Genomic DNA, 27,982 nt, shown 5'->3' with positions numbered 1-27,982 from the left:
TGTAATATTTGGTTGTAACACATATATAAATCACACTTTATTAAGCTAAAGCCCAACTTCCAACTATTGATGCTGTAGTGCAGTAAAGAAGCGAACGAGACAAAGTCGATTCAATAACAAAGCTGAATCATTCATATTCCCCGTATCGAAAAAAATACAAACATCAATCAGCTGAACCGATAGTCTGTGGTCAGAGGCTTCAATGTCACGCACGTACATACCGATACGTGTAGGATATACATAAGAATCCGCACGGGACGTGTTGATGCCGTCATCGGCCATTAGCATACTAGATGCTAGAGTTTCCTTAGTTCCTACCAGCGACGGGGTCAACGTTATAATTCATACTAACTTACTAGTATCCGATCAACTGTTGTGTTGCAATGCGATTTGCGCGACACGCCACCCAACCTGACCCAACTAAGCTCAATTGTTCTCTGTACATACATACAAAGTAAGTCTCTCCAAATTAACAGCAGTGCTAGCAATTGTACATGGATAAGTCGCAACCATTGCATTTTTATCTTTCCCGAATTCGATCGTTATAATCTTTCAAATGAAACTTTCCATTTTTGGTTAGTTTCGGGTCATAAAAGCTTTATCGTGATAACCAGCTTGTTCGCCATAAAGCACGTCAAATGAGTAAACGACTATGACTCCCCAATCAGCCATTCGATAAGCTGGCAACGCTTCAAGTCACGTTATCGCTCTCGCGCACAAAGCATTTACCAATTTATCTCGCGTATTCTTGCGGTCGCGGCTCCCTCTGAACAGTGCGAGGGGGACCTGTTTGTTCATTCGGCTAGTGGCAGGTTCATCGCTTAGTCGCGATTGTGAGTCACTGCAGCGATAGAGTAGCAAAAAAAAAGTTATACTGAGAGATAGCACAAAATATCAGATAGGAATTGTCTGAGTCATTTTTTCTTTCGCGCTCCCCAATTATTGGATTGATGGTAGTGCGCATCAACGAGAGCACTGGTCATCACCGTTGAACTCGAACGTCTCCGTCTCAATCAGTATAGCACGTGCTTTGAGTTAAACTAGTCCGGAGCAAGAACTAGTCGAATTTTTAACCGACATCCAATTGGAATTCCACCATTAGAAATAACCGCAGGCAACAAATAAATGCCACAGAATTTGCGAGTGTAACAACAGATAAGATAAGATAAGATAAGCCGTTCCAACCAACCAACAACGTGAGAGGCTTAACCTGGTTTGCCTGGAAGCCGCCAGTAAACTAATTAGTTCGAATCGATCATCGTTCCCGGTCGGTCAGTGTGAGTTAGTTTGCATCGTTTGACTGAAAAAAAGCGAAAACTGGTGAAATAAGTGAATTTACCCTTTCGGAATGACGGTTCTAAGTTCCGCTGAGTGTGGCGTACCACCACCTCCTCCACCACCGATATCGGTGCCAGCAGCATCATCACCACCACCCGCCGTAAAGCCAGCGTCATCGAATGGAACGGCGCCGGACACGAATTTGCTGTTCCTGGACATTCGTAACGGAATTACCTTGAAGCCTACCAAAACCAAAGATAAAAGCACACCGGCATTTATCAAGACATCTAATGTAAGTTACAGCGGGAACAAGTTTCATAGAATATTGTGTACTAAGTGCGTCATGCGCAGACTGTTGTTTTTTATTTATCGTTAACTCATCTTCATTGGTTTAACCCTGTATTGAAGCTTTTTTGCACCTCTACATTACCATAAATTCAATGTCATCCATCATTGCGACACGGGTGGGAATTTTTTTCGCTGTTTATTTCCTATCGTTAGGTATCGCGTACTGGGCTGGTGTTTGCCTCAGACAGGTGTCTTCACGCAACCCTGTATGCTGTCTCTTTCACACACATCCCTTCGATCCAACTGGGTAAACTAACGAGTTTCGTGAGGCGCGAGAGATGATCGAAGGATGTAATCAATATCGATCGGATCACATGGCGGGTGCATTAATTGATTGTTTTACGATTCAACCTTGCGGAACTTGGATTGCGATCAATTGTTTCTCTTGCATAATAAAGGAACAATTCTCCTTCTTTACTACATTCATTTTTGAATGCTTCGTGGTAGCACTTTCTGTTTCATAATTCCGCATGTCTGATATAGCAAACTTTACGAGTTATCCACCTTCACATTGGGATTATTACAGTTCTTTCTATAATGCAAGGGCGTCAGACTCTGGGATTTTGGAGTCTCGAAGTTGAAAGCAGTACGGTATTGGAAAATAGTTATAAAGTGAAGCTACATGTTTTAATCAGCGGCACCAGACACAACGCGTTGATATGCTGAATGCTCGTGAGCGTACAATAGAAATATTAATGGATTATTATACAACTAAAATTACCATGAATTGGAGTCTCAATGGACCTGAGTTTTGACAAACCATAAGCACAGATGAAAAAATACCATCTTTTTTATAGTTTTATATAAGAACATTTTTGGTGTAGAGCAGGTCGGATCAACATTTTTGCCTGTACCCAAAAATGTGCTCTAACTACTTTACTTTACAATTTACTTCCATGCTAATATCAGCCATCGTTATGCCATTGTGTTTTTCCTTAGTGCAATCATATTTCAATGATTTTGCTTATTTTACGGTTTTTCTTGATCTTATTTTACATTCGAAGAGTTGTTATTATTTCTTTTTTTAATCTAATGTTTTATTTGAAACGGCTCAATACGTTAGCAAAACTGAGCCGTGAATCTTTTATTTTTTTACAATAGGTAAAAATAAAAAAATTCTAAGAATGTCAGTTTGCCAGATCTTGTTGACGCAGTTTGCTGCTGCGTGTTGAGATCCTTTTCCTTGGCGCTGAAGCCGCTTGGGGGTCATTCAGTCTGCCTTCTCTCGCGTTTTCGTTCCCGTCCATGTCGTCATCGTTACTGCTTTCTTGCTGTTCACGATCAGAGATTTTTTTTTTTTATTTCAATTATAGAGGTTTTAACCTTAAGGTCTTTCGCCTCTTCGGGTTAGAAAAATCTCTTAGGAAAAATTTCTAACCCTATGTGCGGGGTCGGGACTCGAACCCAGGTGCGCTGCGTACAAGGCAATCGATTTACCAATACGCTACGCCCGCTCCCCCGATCAGAGATTCTTATTTGTTTCTTGTTCTTACGGGTTGCTGTTGTAAATCCGTCTTCATCGGTATTTGCTTCTTTATTGGCGATGCTAGTTGTTGGTTTGGGAGCGGTTGTCGTGGTCGTTGTATCTGCATTATTGGTTAATTGGATCGTTGTTTTGGTTTATCTGAAGGTGTCGATGACTGCTTGTTAGAGTTGGCTGTAGTAGATGAGTTTTGACCAGTTGCTGTATGGTTACAGAATTGGCATGTTGGGGTCTGCCCGGGATATGTGATTAGCGTTGTTTGCTTATAGGTCACGCCATCCTTCGGTGATAGTCATGTAAGAAGGTATTGGTTTAGTCACTCGCATCCTCACAATACGAACGCCGTTGGGAATGCCGGTGAAAAAATTTCTCCAGGTGTCATTCGTAATAGATTCTACTGCTCCATATTGCGACATGATGCGTTTGATGTAATCTTCCTTGGTGCGCGGGGCCAAATCATGGATACGCACGTCCACCATGTCGTTTTCCATATGCACGAGAATCTTGATTCTGGTGTTATTAAATTCGACCTCGTGTTGCAAGTTATTCTATGCAATGAAGTTTTCGGCCTGTGCTAAGCTTCTAAACGTGATCAAAACACAGTTTTTTACGTGATGTAACTGAATGTACGTAACTTCAACGAGATTATTATTTCATTGGTTAGTGATGTTAAATTGTTTTCTTCTTTCGGTTCCTCATGACTACCTCATCTTCATTGTTTGTTCCTTCTGTAAAGTACAACATAATTATGATATATTTATGAAACTCTGGCAGTCAATATAGAAAATTTTATACAGTGCGGGCAGGGCTGTAAAGAGAAAAGAGAAATTGTGGGCCCGGGGTGTTCAGCATAAGGGTCCCCTCCATTATTGTACATTTTTCGAACACAGAAACTGTTTAGGTCGAAATCTATTGGAAAAACTAGTTCTCTGCTATTATGTATACTGCCGCTAGAAGCATAATTGTCCCATGTGTATAGGGATTCCCATAGCACATGGGACAGTTATGCTTCTAGCGGCAGTATAGCGGATAGAAACTTTTGTGAAGAACTATAGGAAAATACACTTAGTGCCGTTAATTCCAATGTTTTAATGTATTACAGGAATACTTTTAAGCTTTCATTGTAGGGGTCTCGTTTCAAAATATCGGCTGTGTCAGCAGCGTCAGATTTTGAACATTAATAACTTCCAGTATACTCAACAGAATGATTTGATGTTTAGGCCATTTTGTCGGAAATATGTTCAGCAATGTTGTATAAAAATTTGGAGTATGTATAACATGCTTTAATAACGAAAAATTATGTTTTGGAAAATCTTTCGAAAACTACTCGGAAATGGCGACAATTTTCAGTGAATCTCGGTCAGGGCCGTCAATATGGTGCACCAATCGAACACTTAAATGATGAAAAGTTTTAAATATTGTTCCGCTACAGATGTGTTTCTATTCGTATTTGGCTTCTTGGTGCAAACAGAGGGCTGTACAACACCGAAAAGGAAATATTTGTGAACTGTACATGGCTGGTGGATGTATCAGTTTGGCTCGTTACGTGCTACTTGCAGGGGCTATCATTTTCATTGACGATGGGTGAAAGATAGCATACACACACGAATAAACCTAATTTAAATCGTCTGACCGAAGCTCGTTCGTGATTGGTTCCCGCTAATTTCATGCACCGAGCAAATCTTGAACAGTTTTTGTTCGAAGTTCTTGGTGGAATTGAACTGATTTCATTCGATGGCCGTATTGTAATTTCAGTCGATTTCAGCAAGTCTTGTCAGATGTCAACACCAGGATAGAAGGGTATTATTTGGATTCATCTTCGTGGATTTATTTGTGCAGCTCCGCGCTAGTAACCAGGACCAATTGGAACAAAAATCTCCTACCCGGAGAATATTTTCTTTGGCATTTGGAACATTTTCCTTCGTCGGCTATTATTTTTATTCCCAATGAGTGGAAAAATGCATACCTATATATGGATAAAACCTATTTTAATACATCCGACTGGAGCTCGTTCCTGATTGGCTCCCGTTAATTTTATGTACCGAACCGCTTATCTTTCTATTAGTTAGTTAGTTGTTGGATGGACTAAATTTCAACTTCGGGAGAGTAGGTGATTATTAAGGTTCTGCCGGCTCCGTGAACTGATTCTAACAAATAGTTTGTGCTAGTAACGAGGGCCAATTGGAACAAAAATCCCCTAGAGAACCTAGTCTTTGGAAAACTAATTAACCCTTTATCATCGCTATGAAACAGTAAACTAAGAATTAAATTTGAACGTTGTTTCCTTCACCAACTATTATCTTTATTTTCGACGGGTCGAAATTATTTTATTTTTATTTTATTAGCCCGGAAAACCCGATTTAACCTGATTGGTTCCCGTTAATTGCACGCCCCGAGCCGCAAATCTTGAATAGTTTTTGTTCGAAGCTTCTCCTCTTTCTCGATGGAAGTGAACTGATTTCATTCGATGGCCTGCCCCTTTGGCTGCGAACGCAAACTGAACCGTGTACAAAACCGGGGGTCGTATGCGTCATTCCTGTGTTACACCCATACTGGCAACATATGCTCGTCTGGTCGCGATATAGAAGAAAAGGTGAAGGAAAAGAAAATATTCCGCTTGGTTCGTGCCGGTCTCCAGTTTCCTGTTCATCGTGTCGGTGCCGGAGCACTCGTCTACCTGTCAGCGTATTGGAGCTAACGGAAAATGCTGCCCGTAATAACAAATAGATCAATAGAAGGCTTGCGCAACTAGAAAAGCAAACTCTATTTTCGAAACATCGAAAAACCCGCCCTTTTCAGGGCGACTATTTTTTGCATAAAGAATTAAATTGACCATGGCGCGAATAATTCTTCGTTACTGCTGCTGATGCTGGCTGCTAATAGCTAATCTAATTTGATTTAAGTATTTTATTAATTTTATTTATATTAATCTTGCTATTCATTTTATAAATTTGAAAGCCGTTTTTTCGTTTTAAGCTCCTTTTTTTATTTTGTTCGTTTTATTGATTTTTGATAGTTTATTCAGTTTATTCGAGGTTTTATTCGTGCAGACATGAAACTGTTGTGTGCCTACTTCGCGTAAATTCTGCAAACTAATAAATGCTCCAACAGAGATATGTGTAAGAAATGTCTCATCTCACTGCTAGGTGGATTAAGTTAATTTTTCTTTTCTAAGCGCTGTTGGAACGGTTCCAGTGGTGGTGGTTTTCGTAATAACTTTCGCCATTTTCAAATATTTGTTACGTTTTGCTTGAATTTCTTTAGTGTTTATGCATAAAAGTAAGATTTCAGTCATAATTTGGACCCAAGAATTTGACTTAACCAGACCGGGCTAAATCCAATCCATTAGAATTGATAAAATAATTATTATTTGGTTTAAGAAACAATGGTTTATGGGCCAGACATCGCCCTAATCCCATTTCGAAAAATCTCATAGGTTTTTTTTTATTATTATCCACAAATTCGGAAATCGTCATCTTTGGTTTCAAAATGCCATCTGACTTCGATCTCTGGCATCTACGTGCCAATCCCGTTCCGAAAGCACTAATATTGACTGAATTATTGAGAATTCCGCTGAACCTGAAGTCGCCATCTTGATTTTCAAAAGGAATTTCCAAGACCAGTCGTTATCCCTCATTCTGTAATTTTCTAAGTTTTTTACTTTCAAAAGAATATAGATTGTTTCCGCCAAAACCGTGTTTATTGCGCATTTTGTAGTTGCATTAACACTGTTTTTTTACACTGAGTCCGCAATTATCGCGGTGATTTGCACTTTTTATATGGTATGTATCACCCGTGTAAAAAAACCTAATGTATATGTATTTTCGGTAAGTTGAAATCTTGGATCTTAAAATGGCTTCAGATGTAGACATCTGGAAACTGCTTAGTCATCCGGTTCCAAAACATTCCGTATTGTCTGAGCTATATAAAATTTTCCTATGCCGGAAGTAGTCATCATGTATTACAAAATATCTTCGGGCATTGATCTCTATTATACACTCATCAAGCCCGTTCCGACAATACCCATATTGATTGGGTTTTAGAGAATTTCACTTAACCGAAAGGTGCCATCTTAGTTTTCAAAATAATGTCAAGCATCGACATTTGGCGTCTAGGCGTTAATCCTGTTCTGAAAACACCCATATCCTTGAAGTGCCGACTTCAATCTTCAAGATTCATCTACATTGTTCAAAAATCTTCTAAGTTTTTTGTACATATTTAAAAAGACTTAGAATGAATGCAGAAACCGTGGTATGTAATTGCGAAATCCGTGCAAACAAAATTCAAAAATCGTTCAAAGTCTTTTGCATTCAATGTAACGCAGTATTTTTTTTACACGGTTTTCGCAATTAACGCGGTTTTTTTACACGGTTTTTTTACACGGCACGTATCCCCCGTGTAAAAAAAACCTTAGAGGGGCCGTACACTAATTACGTAAGGCTTTTTTAGAGCTTTTCAACCTCCCCCTCCCCCCTAGATAAGATTTTGTAAGATTTTAGTGAACTCCCCCTCCCCCTACATAAGATCTTATCATGACTATCGTCATTAAAAAATCGAATTGTTAATTCATCAAATAATAAGATTGCGAAAACGATATGTATAGAATTATTACAAAAAAATTTCATGACAAAATTTAACTGTAATCATCCGCAGAATTTTAATTGCATGCCTATCTCGCCCAGTAGAAAGAATAACTGTTGTCAGATATTCAATAACTCCAATTTGGTCCACATGATCTGCTTTGCTATATTCCACTTCCTTTGAATCTATTTTCTTGTGATGTAGAATTTAAAAGAGTTTATAACCTCTTCTGGCATGAATTTATTCTAAGTTCCAGCTGTGACGATTATCGTATGCATAACTCCAAGTTAACCATCCTCGAATTTTCTTGAATTAAAATACAGTTCTCACTCTGGAAATATTCGACATTCAAGATATTTGACAATCGCATGTTAGAACATTTTCCAGATACCTTGTGGGTTTGAACACGAAGGGTATCAGCACTTCTTAACTTGTAAGGCAGTGTGACTTCAGTTCCCGAACAGAACAATGTACAACCGAGAGCCAAAAAATTACTCATATTGTTTGATATACAAGGAGTATATGGTACAAATAAAAATAGTTCCCTTTTCTTATTAAAAAGAATATTTTCCTTATGGATTTAATTTTTTAAACTTGTTTTATGATATTACGTAAGAAAGGACTAACCCTCCCTCCCTCTCAGATAAGAATTTGTAAGATATTTTGAAACTCCCCCTCCCCCAATATGCCCTTACGTAATTAGTGTATGGCCCCTTAGGGTACTGACGGGACATTGCAAACTCAATTATCACATGGCTACTATTCAACGCGCTGAGTATGATTCGTGTGATCTTTGTGAATCCGATTACGGAGCATCATATGATTTGATTTGCAACTGCCCTGTAGTAATGCAATTACGTATCCAGATTTTTGGTTCTCCATACATAGATGAACCTATGTACAGAGAGCTGAAACTGAAGGATGTGCTATTGTTCCTAACCCAGTGTGGTAAAGAGCTATAGTTTTAGCCGCATTTGAATGATAATATCTCTTCGGGGATGTTGTCGTTCTGTTATCCCCTCGGGGGTGTTGATATATTCGCTCACTGCTTAAATAAAAATTCTAAATCCCTCCGGTGGTTGGAAGTTGCTATTGTAGCACCTGCAGACTGTTCAGCGTCCCTCTGGGGATGCAGAATGCTCTGTTTTAATTGTTCTGTGTCGTTATTTTCCTTTCCCTAATTTTACCACTACCCTAATCAGGAAATGATGAAAAGACGATCCTTGGCAAGGCACAAATTGAGCCGGACGCTACTGATTCCTGAAATTACTTCGATTTGCAGGTCTAGATCATTGCCGATCAAACAATCTTTAAATATATTGTCCACTATCAACAAATCCCGAAGTTCCGGATACCGGGAATATTCCACAATTAAAGTTACATCGGTTGTTCGGCGATGATTGCACCGATTTTCACAAACCAATTCTCAAATGGATGATATAATATGCAGTTGAAGAGTGTGGCCACACACCAAATTCCCATATAAACTGGTACCCACATCCACCCCTCACCCTCTTTCTCCCTTTAGTTATCAGAATTTTCGGATAAAAAGTGATTTGGGCGAGGAATATTTCAAATTATTCATTATAAATAATATGGGTGGGTACTGTCTGCGATATGCAACGGAGTCACGTTTGAATGATAAATATGGTTAAGAAATTAAAATTCCTTCGCCAACTATTTTACTTCATTTCAAATCTGCAACATTCTTTGAAAATATTGTAGGAATGTTATTGATAAAAAGCTGAAAATGCGTTTGGCAACACTTGCCACTAAATGGAGGGTGGGGGAAAGACGCATATTTGTTTTAGTTGTGCAAGCATTATTAGCAAAAAAGAATGAAAAGTTACATGGCAAGAAAATGAACGTAAGAGTGCTAATAGTGTGCTTCCTGCGAATCGGTTTTTCTCACCATTAGTTTGACTGTCGTATTAAATGGAAAATTAGGCAATATTTAAAAATAGGTATAAAACTAATAGAATAAATTAAATTGACTCAAACTAACAAATTGAATAAAATAAATTATCATGAAATGAATCAAATGAATCAAACGAATAAAATGAATCAAATGAATCAAATGAAGTTACCTACTTGGTTTTCAAAATGGCCACAGACATCAATATCTGACGTCCACTCATCCCATGTTGACGGGGTTTAGAGAATTTCTTTGAACCGGAAGTCGCCATCTTGGTTTTCAAAATGGCCTCAGACACGGCGTCTACTCGTTAATACTGTTCCAAAAGCAACCAAATTGTTGACGTGCTAGAAGGAACCCTTTTCCACTTTATCAAAAATCTTTAGTCTTTGAATAGAAGCAAAATCCGCGCAAAAAAACTTGATTAAAAATCGTCTAAGTCATTTGCCTTCAATAGGACTGCGAATAACCGTGTTAATTGCAAAATCCGTGCAAAAAAAAAAAACTTGATCAAAAATCGTCTAAGTCTTTTGCCTTTAAAAGGACTTAGAATATTTTTGCGAAAAACCGTGTTAATTTCGAAAACCGTGCAAAAAAACCGTGCTAATTGCGAAAACCGTGTAAAAAAAGCCGTGTAAAAAAACCGTGTAAAAAAAACCTTAGTGTGCTGCAGTTGTGCTTGGAAAAATGCAAAAATTCTTTGACATTTTCGGACTCACATCCGGCAGAAAAGTCTTTGTTTTAACCCAAGTTTGCAAGCTACGCCAATGGTTGGCATGTTCGGATGAAGCCCAAGAGCGCTTTATCCAACTTATCGACAGTGGTAGAACTGGTTCTGGGCCAACGAAGTCAGTCGCAGCACCAGCTCTAGCCAATTCGTCCGCCCATCCATTTCCAGTAATACTGGAATGACTAGGTACCCATAGAAGGTAGAAAGCATTTGAAAGGCTAAGTTCTTCGATTTGAGTTCGACATGCGATTACTAATTTCGATCTCGAATCTGCCGAACTAAGTGCTTTCAGGGCAGCCTGACTGTCAGAGCAAAAATAGATTCTTTTACCGCAAATTTCCTGTTGAAGTGCTGATTGTACGCCACACAGAATCGCAAAGATTTCTGCTTGGAATACGGTACAGTATCTACCAAGTGAATGCGATTGGTTTAATCTCATTTCATGACAATAGACGCCAGCACCGGCTCGGCCCTCCAACAAAGAACCGTCAGTATAACAAACTACGTATTCTTCAAGTTGTCGCTCCATCCAGCAAGACAGCCATTCCTCACGAAGAGGTATTCACATTGAAAGGTCTAAAAGGAAAACTACATGTGAGTGTAAGGTCACTAGCAAGTGTACACTCATCCCAAGTAATCATTTGGGACAACAGTGTTGTGTGGCTAGTTGCACGATCTATTGGGTTACTGTTCCAGAGCCCAGTAACCTTAAGATGGTATGCTTCTTGTTTCAGAAACACATGTAGCGGTTTTATGTTCAAGTGTGCCTCTAGAGCAGCAGTAGGTGTTGTCGAGAACGCACCAGTCATCGTCATCAAGACCATCATCTGAAGATGGTTTAACTTTGATTGGATTGCCATGACTTCTCCCTTCTGCCACCAACAACCCGTATTCCAGTATTGGTCTAACAATTGTTGTGTAGATCCATTGAATGTGCTTGGGCTTGTGTCCCCAAGATGCCGAAAGCTCGTCTACATTGGCAGAAGGCCATGCAAGCTTCCTTGATCCTGAAATCGATGTGAGCAGTCCAATTAAGTTTTGAATCAAGCGTTACCCCAACGTACTTAACTTGATCTGCGATAGTAATTTCAGAGTAAAAGAACTGCAATAGATGAGCTCTGGTTGTAATCCTTCGTTGCGTGAAAAGCACCATTGATGTTTTATCTGGATTAACTGATGAAGACACCATTGCTCAACAATACAAGGCTTGTTGCATCAAATCAAAAAGTGTGTTAATGCAAATACCGGTGATCCTTAATGGATAATCATCGGCGAAACCATACGTCAGATCGTATCAATCACTCGGTGTGATCGGTTGTATTTTTCTTATCGCTGTGGTTCTGCGATTCCCCGAAAAAAGCAAGGTCACACTATCGGGTTCTTTTTTTTCGTTCGAGCTCAGCCACCCGGACTTTATCAGCTCGGCCCCAGCCATCCGGCATATATCGTCTATCTAATCCAAGTGATAGTTTTACGCGAGTGTAGTATCCCGTCACACAGTTAGTAGTGCGAAAAACAAGTGATCCGGATCTCACTTCCTGGCGGGCCCCCGCCAACCGGAGGGACGGCCAAGCCGCCAAAGGGCTGCCTCCCACCGAAATATACCAAAAACCAAAGCGTACTACGACATTTCTGTGAAAAAAATGTATAGTGATAACAGTGGCAAGTATCAGGAGCGCAGACTTTAAAGTAAGTAAGCTACTCGCGCCTCCACCAAAAATAAAACATTAAATCTGTGAACAGATCGCGCCTCCATCACCAAGAAAATTTAAACCTGATAAAAAACTTGCGCCCCCATCAAAAGTGCGAACCGTGAGCGACTTGTGATCCATACGAGAGTGTAGTGACGAACCTCAAACGAGTTTGGTTAAGTCCTCGGACAGTTCAATCCCGGCCTTCCCTGATTCTTCCGTGTAAACCTGCACTGCACCCCTTCACCGGGGAAGCAAACCAGACTAGAGTGGGCGATGGAAGGCGATCCGCCTCCCCCAGGGGAGGGTCCACCGCTTAGTCACTCCATACCAGCCTTTATGAACTCTGGTGATTTGATCGACCAGCAGACTCTACTGTTGCGTGCGGCGAAGGACAGTGAAGGTAACAGTGTAAGTTTACCAAACCCATTGCTGTTACATCTACTACTGAAAGAAGCAATTGGGTCTGATCCTAATAAGTGCATCCATGCTACCAAGGAGGCTAGAGGAACGCAGTTCATTCTGCGCACTACATCCAAAAGGATACTCCAAAAATTGCTCAGCATTAAACAGTTCTCCAACGGTCAACAGGTTGAGGTGATCCTCCATCCTCACCTGAATAAAACCCAGGGAATAATTTATGACCTTGACACAATCAATATTCCCACTGAAGAAATTCTCTCTGCGCTCAGACCCCAAAATGTGGTGGAAATTAGAAGAATAACCAAGGTGACCAAAGGAATGCCGACTAACACACCACTGTTAGTACTCTCATTTGCTGGGTCTCACCTGCCGGAAACGATCTTCCTAGGCTTGGTTAGAGTAAGAGTGAGGAAATATTACCCTTCTCCCATGCAGTGCTTCCGCTGCGGGCGCTTTGCACATGGAAGTAAAACATGTGTGTATAAGGAGATATGTCTAAACTGCGGCACAGAACACGAAACCAGTAACGAAAACCCATGCACCAAACCTAGCAATTGCACTAACTGCAAAGACAGCCACTCCGCCAGAGACAAATCCTGCCCTGTTTATCAAAAAGAGTATCAGGTGGTTAAAATCAAAACTGACAATGGACTCTCATTCCCGGAAGCCCGAGCCCTTGTCAATCAGGAGTCAAGAAAACAATCGTACGCAGCTACACTAAAAGATAGACTATCCCCTGGAAATGACGAAAAAGATCGCACCATACAGATACTTAGGGAGGAAATTGCACAATTAAGAGGAATGACACCCAAAAAAACGGAGACTGATAGCAAAGATTTGATAATCGCTAAATTAAAGGAGCAGCTATTGGACGAGAAAATACAAAATAAAGATTTGCGCAATGAAATGGCGGCCCTCCGCCATGCTTTTACGGCACTGAGAAGTCAGGTGCTACCAAGGACCCCCTCAACCGGCCCCGGCACCAGCACATCCCAAACGACGACGACAAAACCGGCAACAGGATTCTTAGCTCCACAAGCTACGGTTGTGAAACAAAACACGCCAACAAGCTTAACACAATCAGAAGGCGAATCAAATCGACCAAGCCGAAGCAAATCGAAAAAGGAACGAGATCAACAACATCAAGAAAAATCGAGGAGCCCCCTTCTGAAACAGAGCCAACAAAAACCATCCGAATTCGCATCAGCAAAAGAAATCCCGACAAAACAACTCTCCAATCCCCAACCGCACAACATTAAGAGGCCAATAAACCAAAGTGGTGACCCAGCCACCTACATTTCGGACTAAGTAGCCAAACTAAACAGCAACTACCTAATAACACATGCAACAACAAAAACGCCAGCAACACCACAAAAGCCTACCCACACCGACCCCGTCCGGGGAAGTACCGGCCCTCACCGACGAGCCCCCGGCGGCTGTCGGTGTGGGACCATCGGTACCTTTCCGGGTAAGTACCGAAACACAACGAAATTCGACCACAGAAACTGCCCCATCTTTCCCCCCCACAGCATCAAGCGACACACACCAAGCGGAAGAACCGGTTGCCTCCGTTCCCCCGGGCTACCGCGGGCAATTGCGTAGGCGGACCGCCCGCCATACACGAACTATACTTCAGGAACCAACCCAACCGATAAAGGGAACGTCGGTCCCCTCGGTCGACGACCCAACCCATACGCTAACTGCAACACCCACCAACCAATTTTCTGGCGAACCGGAAGCTCCCGGCCGGCATCCGCTAGGAAGCCCCAGAGGAAGACTGCCTGGCCGCCCTGACCACAGGAACGACAAAGAGAGAAGCAAAGCACACATCACAGATGAGACGTGCACAAGACCCGTCGCTACGGGCTCTTTCACCCGCTCCGGCAGACAGTACAATCCCCCACCAACTAGGCTAACTCCAATACAGAGCAGAGCAGATTACACAGTACCAAGCGGAAACGCCACGAACTATAACCTCTTCAGCAACACGCCGGCAATAACATACCCATCCCTAAGCCTAGCAGCGGGCCCCTCATGGCGTACAGATAGCTACAGAATTCGCCAAATAAACACTGAAGTCCCAAGTACCGCGGACCCTTCGCCAAACCGCTTGATGTCCCGGGAAGGACTATCCTTTAGCCCGACACCACCTCACCGAAGACTGGAGAATAAAAGACACAGGACAACCAACAAGAACAAACACCTTACCAGATCTGTTAGGGAAAAAGCCTTCTCCCCTGTACTGGCCCCGACCGCGGATGTCCCGTACCCATTCGATGAGCCTCCGGCGGCTGCCAGTGCAGGGGGCCCGGCTCCCACCCGGGTAAGTCTCTACACAATAATCCCTAACCAAGACCAGATAAGTGCTCCAGCCTACTTTCCAGCCTATGATACTGAACAAAGCAATACAGTGGACGCCTCGACAACCTTCCAGAGGGCTCTGGGAGAGAAAAAAGGCCGCCGTGCCTCATCCACTAAACCTGAACCTAGGAGCAACCTAAACAACGAGATAAGAAAAGCTAACGACTCAGATGAGCCGTCCTCAAGCTCCGTTACAACAGGCTCCTTCACCCGCTCCGGCAGATTATACAATCCTTCATCATGCAGAACAACCTCGGCAACAACTCTTCCATTACAAAGTCCAATGGCGGGGTCATGGCTCACCGATAGCTATGGAGCTTGCCAAATAAACCCCGAAATCTCAAGCCCCGCGGTTCTCGCCCAAAACCCCTTGATGTCCCCGGGAGAGCGATCCGTTAGTTCGACGCAACCTCACAACAGGCCGACGGACCAAAGACACAGCATAACCAGTAATAATAAATACGTTACCAGATCTGCTAGGGAAAAAGCCCTCTCCCCTGCACCGGCCCCGTCCGTGGATGTCCCGTACCCAGTCGATGAGCCTCCGGCGGCTGCTGGTGCAGGGGGCCCGGCTCCAATCCGGGTAAGTCACCCCACAATAAACCCTAACCAGGATCAGTTGAGCTCCCCGACCTACTTTTCAGCCAATGAAACTGAGCAAAGCAATTCTCTAAGACCCCCGGGAAGGCGGTCCGTTAATTCGACGCAGCCCCATAGAAGCCCAGAGGACAAAAGATACAGCAGAGCCAGCCCAGTGGTGTCCGAAATTCACATACCGCCAAGCCCAACAAATACCGCTAATCGTCGGAGATATTCTGGCCTCAGCACATCCCCACCAGACGAAAAGGATTCTACCCTAGCAATCCAATGGAATACCAATGGACTTCGAGCCAATCTAGGTGAGCTACAGATTATTATTGCTCGAAATTCCCCTATTTGTCTTGCGATCCAAGAAACCCACACCAACAGCGATATAGATCTAGCAACATGGTTCGGCAACCGTTATCAGTGGGAAACAGCTAGAGGATCTAATCTCTACCAAACAATCGGCCTCGGCATCAGGACAGATATACCTTCGGAACCAATCCCTTTGACAACCGAGTTGATTGCCACGGCGAGTCGGATCACCTATCCTCTCAACTGTACTGTAGCTAATGTATACCTGCCACACACAATTAGCGATTTCGGAAACAAATTTAGAAACCTTGTCAGACAACTACCCATCCCCTTCATCATTATGGGTGACTTTAACGCGCACCACAGCTCCTGGGGCTCAGAAAAATGCTGCCACCGGGGCAACGTAATCCTCGAGGTGGCCGAAGACACCAACACCATCATACTAAATGACGGCAGTACCACATTTCTCCGTGGCCGCACGTCGTCGGCCATAGATCTGACAATTTGTTCCAGCAATCTCGCTGGATCACTCGGCTGGAGGGTATCACCGGATATGGGTAATAGTGATCACTTTCCAATCGTTATATCGCACAAATATTTATCACCAGCAACCACACGCCGAAGACAATGGATTTTCGATCGCGCTGACTGGCCGGTCTTCGAAGAAGAAATCTCGGAAAGCCTGGACCACGACCGTAATTACGCTACTGATGAACTCACCAACATCATATTGAGAGCAGCGGGTAAGAGTATTCCCCGGACCAGCGGCACCCCCCCACCCAAAGCAGTACACTGGTGGAACCCTGAAGTGGCTGCAATCCTTAAAGACCGCCGAACTGCACTGCGCGCACTCAAGAGAACACCCCGAGACCTCCCCATTTGGGAGAAACGGTCGTCCGAATACCGGCGCCTCAGAAACAAGGGAAAAAAGGCCGTTGAAGAAGCCAAAGCCGCTAGTTGGACCAAATTTATCGATGGTATCAGTCCCAATTCTCCAACTCCTGAGTTGTGGAGAAGAGTTAACGCCCTAAGCGGAAAACGTCGGCAAATAGGCTTTACACTCACAACCGATGGAGGCACTACAATGGATCCACAAGCAATATCCAATCAGATTGGCACTTACTTCCAGCTCCTGTCAGCCGACGAATCGCTCCCACCTGCCTTCCTTCGACGCAAGGCTGCATTAGAAGCATCCCCTACGAGTTTCTCACCGGACTCCAGTCAAGAATACAATAGAGCCTTCTCTAATATCGAACTCGCTACAGCTCTTGGTTGTGGTCGAGGCAAGTCAACAGGTCTTGACGATATAGGTTACCCCATGTTGAGGCACCTCCCACCAATTGGGAAGAGTGCACTACTTCGCAGCTTTAACACAACTGGCGTGAGGCTCTTATTGTGCCAATCCCAAAAAAGAAAAGACCCAGAATCGCAAGTGGCTTTCGCCCAATAAGCCTTCTCCCGTGCACATCTAAGGTGATGGAAAGGATGGTAAACCGAAGACTTACCACGCTCCTGGAGGATCGTAACCTGCTTGATCTCAGACAGTTCGCTTTTCGCAAAGGACTCGGTGCCGGAGTACACTTGGGATCCTTCGGCGAAGTGGCAACTCAGGCCATGAACGAAGGTCACCATATCGATATCGCCATTCTGGACTTAGCCAAGGCCTACAACACTACGTGGCGTGAAGGAATCCTCCGACAACTTAGGCAATGGGGGATTGAAGGAAATTTAGGCCTCTTCGTGCAGCATTTTTTGAGTAACAGGCGTTTTCAGGTTGGTATAGGTGGAAGCCGATCTAACTTTTTCCAAGAAGCAAATGGGGTTCCCCAAGGCTCCGTCCTGGCGGTGACGCTCTTTCTTATCGGGATGAACTCACTGTTCGCCACCTTACCAAAGGGTGTTTTTATATTTGTATATGCGGATGACATTATCTTGGTAGTCACCGGAAAACATAAGACGCGCGTACGAATCAAACTCCAAGCTGCTGTAAGAGCCGTCGGCATTTGGGCGGAATCAGTCGGCTTCAACATTGCGGCCGAGAAATGTGCAGTTACACACTGTTGCAATACCATGCACAGAGCAACGGATCGGCCGGTGAAACTACTCGGTACCATTGTACCGTTCAAAAAAGAACCAAAGATTCTGGGTATTACGATTGATCGTAAATTGACCTTCCTACCGCATTTTAGAAATGTAAAACAAGACTGCAAGAGCAGAAAGCGATTAATTCAAGTAATTAGCACACGACATACCAAATGTAATCGCACAACCTTGCTTGACATTAGTCGGGTCTTGATCCAAAGCAAAATATATTATGGACTCGAACTAACATGCTGCAACTGGGAAGATATGGTCAAGACGCTTAGCCCACTATACCATGGAGCGATTCGTTTTGCATCCAACCTCCTACCCAGCACGCCTGCTGAAGCTGCATGTATGGAGGCTGGTATACTCCCATTCAAATGGGCCACAGCAGTTGCAACTCTGAGGCAGGCCCTTAGATTCCTCGAGAAAACAACTGGCACTGACTGCGCTTTGTTACGGACCGCTGAAGAAATCCACTCCAGCTTCACAAACTCCCCCCTGCCGCAAATCGCCCGACTATACAACACCGGAAACCGTGCCTGGTCAGAACACGGACCGAACACTGATACCAATCTGACCCGCCGTCTGAAGGCAGGTGTTTCCCCCAACATTGCCCGAGCCAGTTTTCTACAACATGTCAATAGAAGGTACTCAAACCACCTGAAGATATTTACCGACGGATCAAAGTTAAATGGAAGGGTAGGGGTGGGTGTGAGTGGAGTTGGAGCTGGTCTTTCAACTCGCCTTCCCTCGCCGTGCTCTGTCTTCTCTGCTGAAGCTGCTGCCATCGCTCTCGCTATCACAAAGAAACCCGAAGATGTTCCAGTTGTTATTTTTTCCGACTCCTTGTCTGTTATAACCGCACTATCCTCCGGAAACTCCAGGCACCCATTTGTGCAGGCTATCGAACAATCTTGCGACTCGCTCACCTCCATCTGCTGGGTACCTGGACACAGTGGCATCCACGGTAATGAGGATGCAGACCGCCTGGCATGCCTCGGACGTCAATCCAGCACCTTACTCACCAAGAAGGTTCCAGCGGCAGACATCTTGAATGAGTTCAAAGGGAAAGCGGTAGCAAATTTTACAAGCCATTGGAGAAGCAGCCAGGGACATCTACAAAAAGTCAAGTGTACACTCGAAGGATGGACCGACCGTGACAGCAGACTCGAACAGAGGGCTCTGTCCCGGCTCCGCGTGGGACACACAAAAATCACTCACGCTCACACCATATCACGTGTCGACCCTCCGATCTGTGAATCCTTCCAAACTAGACTGACGGTCGAACACTTGCTGATTAACTGCCAGGAGCTAAACGATCTCCGTCAGCAGTACAACCTGCCCTTGTCCATTCGGGATGTTTTGGATAACGACCCAGTTCGAGAGGAGACCCTACTAGCCTTCTTAAAAGATGCTAGGATCTTTGATGCAATTTAAACAGGAATCAACATCTTCCGCGGGCCCTCCGCCACACTCTGGAGAGTGCTGGGGAGGTTTCTCCGCGGCCCTAACATACCCAGATGAATCAGCTAAACAATGCTCCATTCGACTGCAAACCCGCAAACCACGACAACGCAAAGGAGGAGAAATCCGTAATAGCCAATCTACGAGCCCACATAGCAACGAGGCATCTTCCGGACTACAATAAAACAATAATCTAAGAATTTTTTTGTAAAATCCGATGTAAATTATTTATTTATTTTTTTTTTCTTATCAAGGCGAATGACCTATGAGGTTAAAGCCTTCAATTAAATAAACAAACAAACAAACAAACCATACGTCGGAAACCCAAGCTCATTAAGTTTCCTCAACAGGAAAATAATAAAACAAAACAAAATTTAAAGTAAAAAGGTTATTCATAAAATGGATAGAATAATTAACATAAATCAAATAAATAAAATAAATAAATCAAACTAGCTTAAATTAAAATTAGACGATATTAAAACGTAATGAAATTAAGAGAGTAAATTAAATTGTTTCAGGATAACAAGCTATCATACAATAACATAAAGGACTGGCTAAACCGAATTGATAAAATTAAGAAACTGAATAAAATATGTGAACTGGGAAAAAACTAACCATTTAATAAAATGATTGAAATAAATAATATGAATAAAACCATAAAAAATTGGAATAATAAAATAAATACCTAATATGAATAATATGGATTAAATTAACTCTTTCATACCTAATTATTTTGGCGCATATATAGGGTTCCAAAACCGTTTATCTTAAAAGTGTTAGAGTAAAGAAACGCGGAAAACCTGTTTTAATCAGGATAGATGCTTCTCTGGCATTGTTAGAAGCTGCTGAATTTTTAATGCCAATCCTTAATACACATCTCCTGCAAAGTTTTCAATAGTTTGGGCAGAAAAGTTAGCCGAAAGCAGTCCAAATTAATAAGATTTATCAGTTTTCAAAAATATTTGAAGAAAACGAAGATATATCAAAATATAATTTTTCATCGATAACTGAAAATGTCTCTGGCAGCACTGCTCTAGTGAAATCCAATCAAAGCAATTGTAATAACTTGAGTTCTACGGATCTTTCTTGTAACTATTGGCGCTCAAATAAACGGTGATTGTCACAATTATTAGTTTTACTTTTTTTGCGAAGAAATCTTGTCCAAGCCCAAAGTTATACTGCCCATGAACGCATATTTGTCCCGTTTTCTATCTTTATGGGACTGATTTGCGAGCATGGGCAGTAAAGCTATTTGAAAATGTTGTTCATAAATAACAAGATAAAGAGAGAGTTAATAAAATCAATAAAATGAATGGAATGAATAATATAAACAAAATAAAGATTTTTTACCACAATTTTTTACCATTTTTTTCATTTTGTTTGTTTTCAAGCAGTTAAATGATTAAAATGAAAAAATCTGCGATATTAAAAAGTAATAGAATTAACAGAAGAAATTATATTATATCTAATTAATGTTCTAGATGAAATGAATAAAGTGAATGACTGAACAAAATTAGTCAGATTATTAAAATGAATAAAAGTGTGAACCGGAAAAATATCAGAAAAAATATTAGAAAAAAGTGAATAAAATAAATTAAATTAATAATTCGAATAAGATACATAAGATAATAAACTGATCGGAATGCATACAAAGAATTAAATTAAATATTAAATGAATACAATAGATAAAATTATGTCACATAAACAAAATAAATAAAAACAATGCTAAATGAAAAAAATCTTTAAAATGAAATGATCATATATTTATTATTAGTCAAATATTTAAAATGCAAAAAATAAACCAAACGAATATAATACATTAAAGTAATGAGCTGGAAAAAATGGGAATATATAATAATATTTTAAGAAAGTTGTTGAAATAAAGTAAATGAATAAAACGAATTTCACGAATTCCAAAACCATTGTTTCAGAATATTCTGAAATGTTTGTGAAAATCCCATTGCAAAGAACACGTTTTCGTTCTTCTTTTCTTGACGGAATTTGTAGGATTATCTGGTGTTTCTACTTTATTGATGTTCCTTAATTAGTCATCAGAAAATCTAGAAATCAGGAATTTGTTTTGGAAATAAAAGATATCTTTTTGGTTACATCTGAAAAATGATTTTGTATAGAATGGAATTTTCAGGTCCAGTATTTTAACGCGTAATTAGAAATAGTAAACTGAGAAAAGGCCACCTGTAAATAGTATCCATTTGCAATGAAATATGTAGAAAAGAGTGTCAAGTGTCCAGGCTATGTTGGCAATTATATGATTGTCGATGGCATAAAACTCGTACATGCAGTCGATTACAATGCAGTCTTATTCCACCCATTCTTATTACTTGCGAATTGTTTCGTTCGGAATTCTCGTTCTGGAGATATGGGTTAATGAGTCCTATACAAAGCAATACCATTGCAAAGAAATGGTTCAAACTACCAGAATAAGTACTTAAATTCATCGAAAAGCCAGTTAGTATTGAAAGTGCCCCTGGACTGCTTTGAGACACGAACATTCTTGACATTACATGTCGTATTTTTTCGCAAATAAATATGCTTTTAGTCACATTGATCATGAAAAATGTATATTGGGGTTTTCAGTACAACTAAATGATGGTTAGAGCTGTGACATTATTTTTGCTTATAATGCGAAATTTTGATTCCTTAAATCTTTATTTTCAATAATGCAACTGATAAATTTTCACTACAATTTTGTTATTCAAAAATACAGTTGCTCTTGATGATGCTACGAGTATAATATGAATATGAATTATATTAGAAATCTATTTTCTCACTACTAGGAGGATTGCTTGATGTATGCATATACCATCCAACTTTTATCTCACGCGTGAACGTATTGTTCAATCCAACGGGTAAATACATCAACTCTGGATAATGACGGTGGATGTAGCGTAGTTGGTAAATCAATTGCCTTGTACGCAGCGCACCTGGGTTCGAGTCCCGACCCCGCACATAGGGTTAGAAATTTTTCATAAGAGATTTTTCTAACCCGAAGAGGCGAATGACTTTAAGGTTAAAACCTCTATAATCGTAATAAAAAAACTCTGGACAAATTTGCACTTTGAAGAGAATTTACACATTATTTTGTCTTTGAAATGATCTTGCTTTTTTGAATTTTTGAGAAATAGGTAATTGATTATTAAGTAAATTCACAAAATGTTTTCGGAATCAAAATCCTTGAATCACGCAGATGTGTTTGCATACCCGGGTATTCAAAATCGGTTTAGTTTTGACCCTAAAAAACTAGTAAAGCAATACTCTGTATGGAACGGTCTCATTTTTAGTTAGTGGAAATTGGTAAGCGAAGAATGAAAATACAAAATGTTTAATATCTCCGCCGCTCGTGAATGGATTTTGACAATCTATAGCTTGTTAGTAAGGTATTTTTCATAAGCTTTTTGTTTCTGTCTATTTCATGGATATAGTTGCCTTGTTCGAATGTTATTCGCTTCAAACCAGCACTGTTTTGACAAAATTACCCATATCTCAGAAAGTAAACATATCGAAAAACAAAAATAATAGTGTCAAATGGGAGCGTTGGGCCTTTCATTTGGAACTTGTTTCATTAAGATCGGTTCAGCCATTGCTGAGATAATTACATGACATTTTGTACATACATACATACACATACAGACATTGTCTCAATTTGTCGAGCTGAGTCGATTGGTATATGAAACTCGGCCCTCCGGGCCTCGGAAAAAGTTTTCAAAGTTTGAGCGAATCCTATACATTTCTTTTGTAAGAAATGTAAAAATCCGGGATTAGGTTGAAGATTTTTCAGCGATTGCATAACCTTTCTATATGAGAAAGGTAAAAACAAGTACAAACCGCGTAAAAAACGCATAAAAACGCATTAATTAGAAAATCCGCGTAATCAACCGCGTTAATTGTAAAATCCGCGTAAAAAACTCTCAGCAAAAGACTTTGAAAGTTTTTCTGCTGTGGATTTCGCAATTAACACGGTTCTTGCAAAAAACATTCGAAGTCCTTTCGAATGCAAAAGAATTAGAAGATTTGCGGAAAGATGGAAGAGACGAATCGGGACTCCTTATTGCCAGCACCTGAGCAATATTGGTATTTTCGGAATGGCCTTGACGAGTAGGTGCCAGAAATTCATGTTTGACGTCATTTCCGGCTTAAAAAAATTCTCTATAGTTCAATCAGTATGGATATTTTGGGAATGGTCTTAACGAGTAGGTGCCAGAAATAAATAAATCTGCATCTTCCGCGCAAAGTTGTCCATGAAAAATTGATTTGAAATCCAAGATAGCGACTTCCGGCTTAGCGAGATTCTCTACAACTCAATCAATATGAGTATTTTCGGAATGGTTTTGACGAGTAGGAGACAAATGTCGATGTTCGACGTCATTTTGAAATTCTAGAAGGCGACTTCCGGTTCACCGAAATTCCCGCATGAGAAATCTGGGCGATCATACAAAACATCCTCGAACATAAAATCTAATCATACAGCAGCGAAATGCAAAATATTGGTATGTGTTCATCCAGAAGAGTGCGGTGAGAATGGAAGAGAGAGAAGAAAGAGGCGTATGTGATGTGAGTTGGGAGTTTGAATTGATTCAAATTAAACACATTGCTAAAATTCAAGTAAATTCAACTGTTTAATTAAAACTATTTGTACTACAACTTCAACTTACAAAAATACCCATATTGATTGGGTTATAGCGAATCTCACTAAACCGGAAGTCACTATCTTGCATTTCAAAATGGCGCCAAAAGTCAATTGTAACGGTTTATATGAGAAACTCAAATGTGGCCTTACTAACAACCCTGTAACTCTGGAAGCAAAAGTCAGAACCGCATTACTGTATATTTCATTAGAAATCAAGTTTGTAAAAATCGGTCAAGAATTCGTTGGGGAATAGGTGTGATATTAGCTTAGGAACTTGGCCAGTTCCTTGGGGGTATCATGATCCGTCATAGGTGGCCAAGCTACTTCGATTGATCATTAGTGATCTAGACCCGCAAATCCATGTAATGTTGCACCCATTTTAATATTTATTAAATCATTTGGACATCATGGTGTTACCAGTTTATATGGGAATTTGCTGTGTGACCGCACTCTTCAACTCGGATCAACTAAAAATTCAATAGCAGCTTATGGGAGCGATATACCTGTCATTTGAAACTAAGTTTGTGTAAATCGGTACAGCCATCTCTGAGAAAATTGTGTGAGTTTAAATGACACACACATACACACAAATACATACATACTCACAGACATTTTCCGATCTTAACGAACTGAAACGAATGATATATGACACTCGGCCCTATGGGCCTCAAGACAAGGAAAGATGCCCTTGTTTTGTCCAACGAGAAATGCACTTTTCATGTACATTTTCTAAGTGTGCTGTCGTTAAAGAGTTTATGGCCCATATAATGACTTTAATAAATTCACAATCAAATACATGTTTCAAGTTGTTCAGCAAACGAATGTTTTTGCAATGGAACAACTCAAGCACCATCATAAATTCTCGGTAGCTAGCTGTCCAGAGCAAGAAACACATGATAACACTTCTGAGAGTTGCATAGATCGTTTCACCTATCAAGGTGAATCCAGATTTTTGTAACTCCTTACCCCATCTTACTACCAAAAACCTCTTCCCGTTGCAAACGTGGAGGTACAGAGATATACACGTTCTCCATGGCAACGTTTGTTACACTAACATTCCTTTTCTTCCCCTGTTCTTGTAAGGATGTGGCTGGCGCCGTTATTAGTATTTCAACTTGGGTAACTTTGTATCGAGCCAATCTTCTAACTTAATTGCTTTTAAAACCCTACCCACACGTGTGGAACTTAATGGAATATTATTGTTGTTTATTTCAGTCACATTATGATAATTGATTGTGAAAAGAAAAGAAAACAAAGCATCAACTATATCGATGTTATTTTCATACATTTCAACAAAGTTAATTGATTCCGTCAATGACAGCATTCAAGATACCTATACGTTTCACTGATAAATACCCGGCCACCGACGACCACCTGGCGGTGTTATGGCATAAAATCACAATCCACGGATTGTGTGACTGAGAGAAAAACAACACCTAATCAGCGATGAAACGTTCCAATATCAATTAGTCTCCAGAGGCCATTTCTTTCCAGTTCAACCGTACAACTGTTTACACCCGCTACAAAACATAAAGCAGCACCTGCCCCGATGCTGTTATACAGTTGAGCTGCGGACCGTAGCAAATCGGTCTTCGGTTTGAGTTTACCGCATTTTATCACACCGCAAATATGCTTTAATGGACCTACATTTCGCGATGCGACACTTAAAAGCGCACATCTGACTCACTGCAAGCTTGCTGTTTCGCTTTGTTTTGTGTTTTACATCGAATTGTGGTGCTTTGGCTTTCCGTGGAAAATGGGTTCGTTTTTTTGTGTATGTTTAGAATGCATCTAAGGCGAGCGCGCAACGAACTAAACTGTTACGAATAGTTTTTCGTAAATCTTGCTTTCGATTGTACCGAAATTGACCTGAGCAGTAGTAGGCTAGTCAATGGCAACAGCAAAATCGTTGCCAGGGGAGATGAATTAGGTGATGGCGTTTGGGAAATTGCCACCTCAGTTGAAAGGCGTGGCAGTTTCTCACACCACCGGCAGGCAGGCAATTAAATTTGTCCGATCTAGTCGAAAGATAGTCCGATCACTTTATACTTATTGTGTGAATTCTCTCAGCGAAAATTTAACGAGGGAAGAATTTCTGCGATGTAGAACTAGATTTTTAATGGGATGAGCGTGTGCAAGTGAGTTTTAGTGAAATGGTTCGGATTTTGATTTCCAAGAATCAAAAAACAAGTTTCCATTGATTTAATCGAACGAAACACGGGTGGGTGGAATTTAGGTTCGACTTTGATAAGTTATATGATCGATAAGAAACGAATTATGTTTAGCACCGTTATCAGTACGCCACCAATTTGCGCAATAAACTTACCACATCTCAAATCTTATCATCATTGCAGTGCGTCAATACATCACCTTCTCCACCACCACAAACCAATGGGGTCAACGAGCAGGACACGACAGCGCTGGAAGGAATGAAAGATGCCCTTCAGGAGGAACTACGAAACACACTCAAACGCAAGGTCAAGAAGCACAGTATAGAGCAAGGAGACTGCGAAAAGAATCGGCAGATCGAAGAGGCGATGGCAATCAATCGAACTGAAGTACAGCTGAAGGTCAATACTTCAGCTGACACTTCACCAAATGTAGTACGAAGAGATGTCGTTGATAAGGCAGCTGTAAGAAGCCCTATTCCACAACGAGCACCTGTGAAGTATAATAAAATGAATAATGGAAACGTCGAGGACGCTATTAAATCCGCTGAGTTCACAAAGAGTCCTGTACTCCAAAAACCTCCAGCGAAACCAGAGAGAGCTTTCATCACAAATACCTTGAACAATGCACAGACTTTGCAAGCATCTACTGCGCCTCCAAACGGTTTTCCTAAGAAAGAAATTTCGAAAGAATTTGCACCTATAAAAGCGACTGTTAAACCGATAGATAGTTCTAAAGTCGCGCAACCTGGATCCTTGAAGAAGATTGGTCCCCAGAAAGCGCTTCAAATTGAAATAAATCCGTTCAACCAGGATGACTGTATGAAAAACTCAATCCTATCACCGGAGGTGAAGAGTGGAAGCGCTTCGATAAGACCTTCACAGATAAAGACACTCACCAAGCAGGGGAGTCACGTTTCGCACACTGATATCGTGGAACACCCGAAACTACTCACCAAAAGTCCCATCTCGCTGGTGGAAACCCCTAAGCCGTACTACTCACCACCCACTCCGAAGTTTTCTAGTCCCTCGAGCAGCGGACAATCTTCTCCCCGTACCCCAACCCGAACCACAATACTGGACACAAAACTCAGCTACAGCCTTAGAACTCCCTTGACCCCCACCAAAATGGATCCGAATGCGCCCATGAAAAAGCTTCTGATATCCCATCCGAAGGCAAGCTTCACCCTTCCACGAACCAACAAACGTCAAGCTAGACCGAGTATTGTCTCGCCAAACGGTGCACAGGAATCGAAACCTGTTTTCAAAATTTTAACCAATCTGGAACAAGCCGAACGAAGAGAGGAAGCCGAAGCGAAGTCTGTCGGTGGAAAGCAACAACATGTCACGAGAGAAAAATCCACCGCCAACGGGGATTCTGCCGGGGCAGAACCGATTCTAACATCGTACGTCAGCTTCGCCAAAGATTTGGCTAATGCACCCAACAATCATCCGGATACGGTTAAGAAAACGACTACGGTTGGGACGGTCAAGCAGGACCTGTTCTTCGATAATATGAACCTGAGGGACGTCAAGTTTGATATCGTGGAGAACGGGCAGCTCAGGGTTGTGAATAAGTAAGCTAGTGATTATTAATTATTAAACGAAAACAGCTTAATTTTTGAGCTCGAAGATGAATGCGTCTATTGTTCCCGAGACTGAGAAACGTAGTCGTGAAAAAGTGATAGATAATTAGTTGGGCGGTTTCGACACGCGACCAGCGGGCAGTTTTGAATTGTACGGGTTTGTGTGGGAATGTGATAGGACGGTAGCCGGAAGTAATGACTTTACCCTATTGATTAAACCGATTGAAATGCAACAGTGACTTATATAAAAATATTAAATACTGTTGGTTTTTATCAAAGGTCAAATAAATTATGAAAAATATATAGTTCTAATAGATTTTAAAA

At 41.3% G+C, this 27,982-nt stretch overlaps 1 protein-coding gene across 1 annotated transcript; it reads left to right on the top strand.

The window, feature by feature from the left end:
* Positions 1-813: 813 nt before the first annotated feature.
* LOC131688974 (immunoglobulin A1 protease autotransporter-like) lies at positions 814-27,982 on the top strand. The gene is made up of 2 exons (XM_058973668.1): positions 814-1,570; positions 26,259-27,982. Exons 1-2 carry the CDS (start codon positions 1,349-1,351, stop codon positions 27,651-27,653), a joined length of 1,617 nt encoding a protein of 538 aa, XP_058829651.1. The 5' UTR covers positions 814-1,348; the 3' UTR covers positions 27,654-27,982.

The sequence above is a fragment of the Topomyia yanbarensis genome, chromosome 3 (assembly GCF_030247195.1).
Source record: "Topomyia yanbarensis strain Yona2022 chromosome 3, ASM3024719v1, whole genome shotgun sequence".
In the NCBI taxonomy this organism is placed as follows: Eukaryota; Metazoa; Arthropoda; class Insecta; order Diptera; family Culicidae; genus Topomyia; species Topomyia yanbarensis.
Note: the sequence above shows the minus strand (reverse complement) of the source record. Positions and strands in the feature narration are given on the sequence as shown.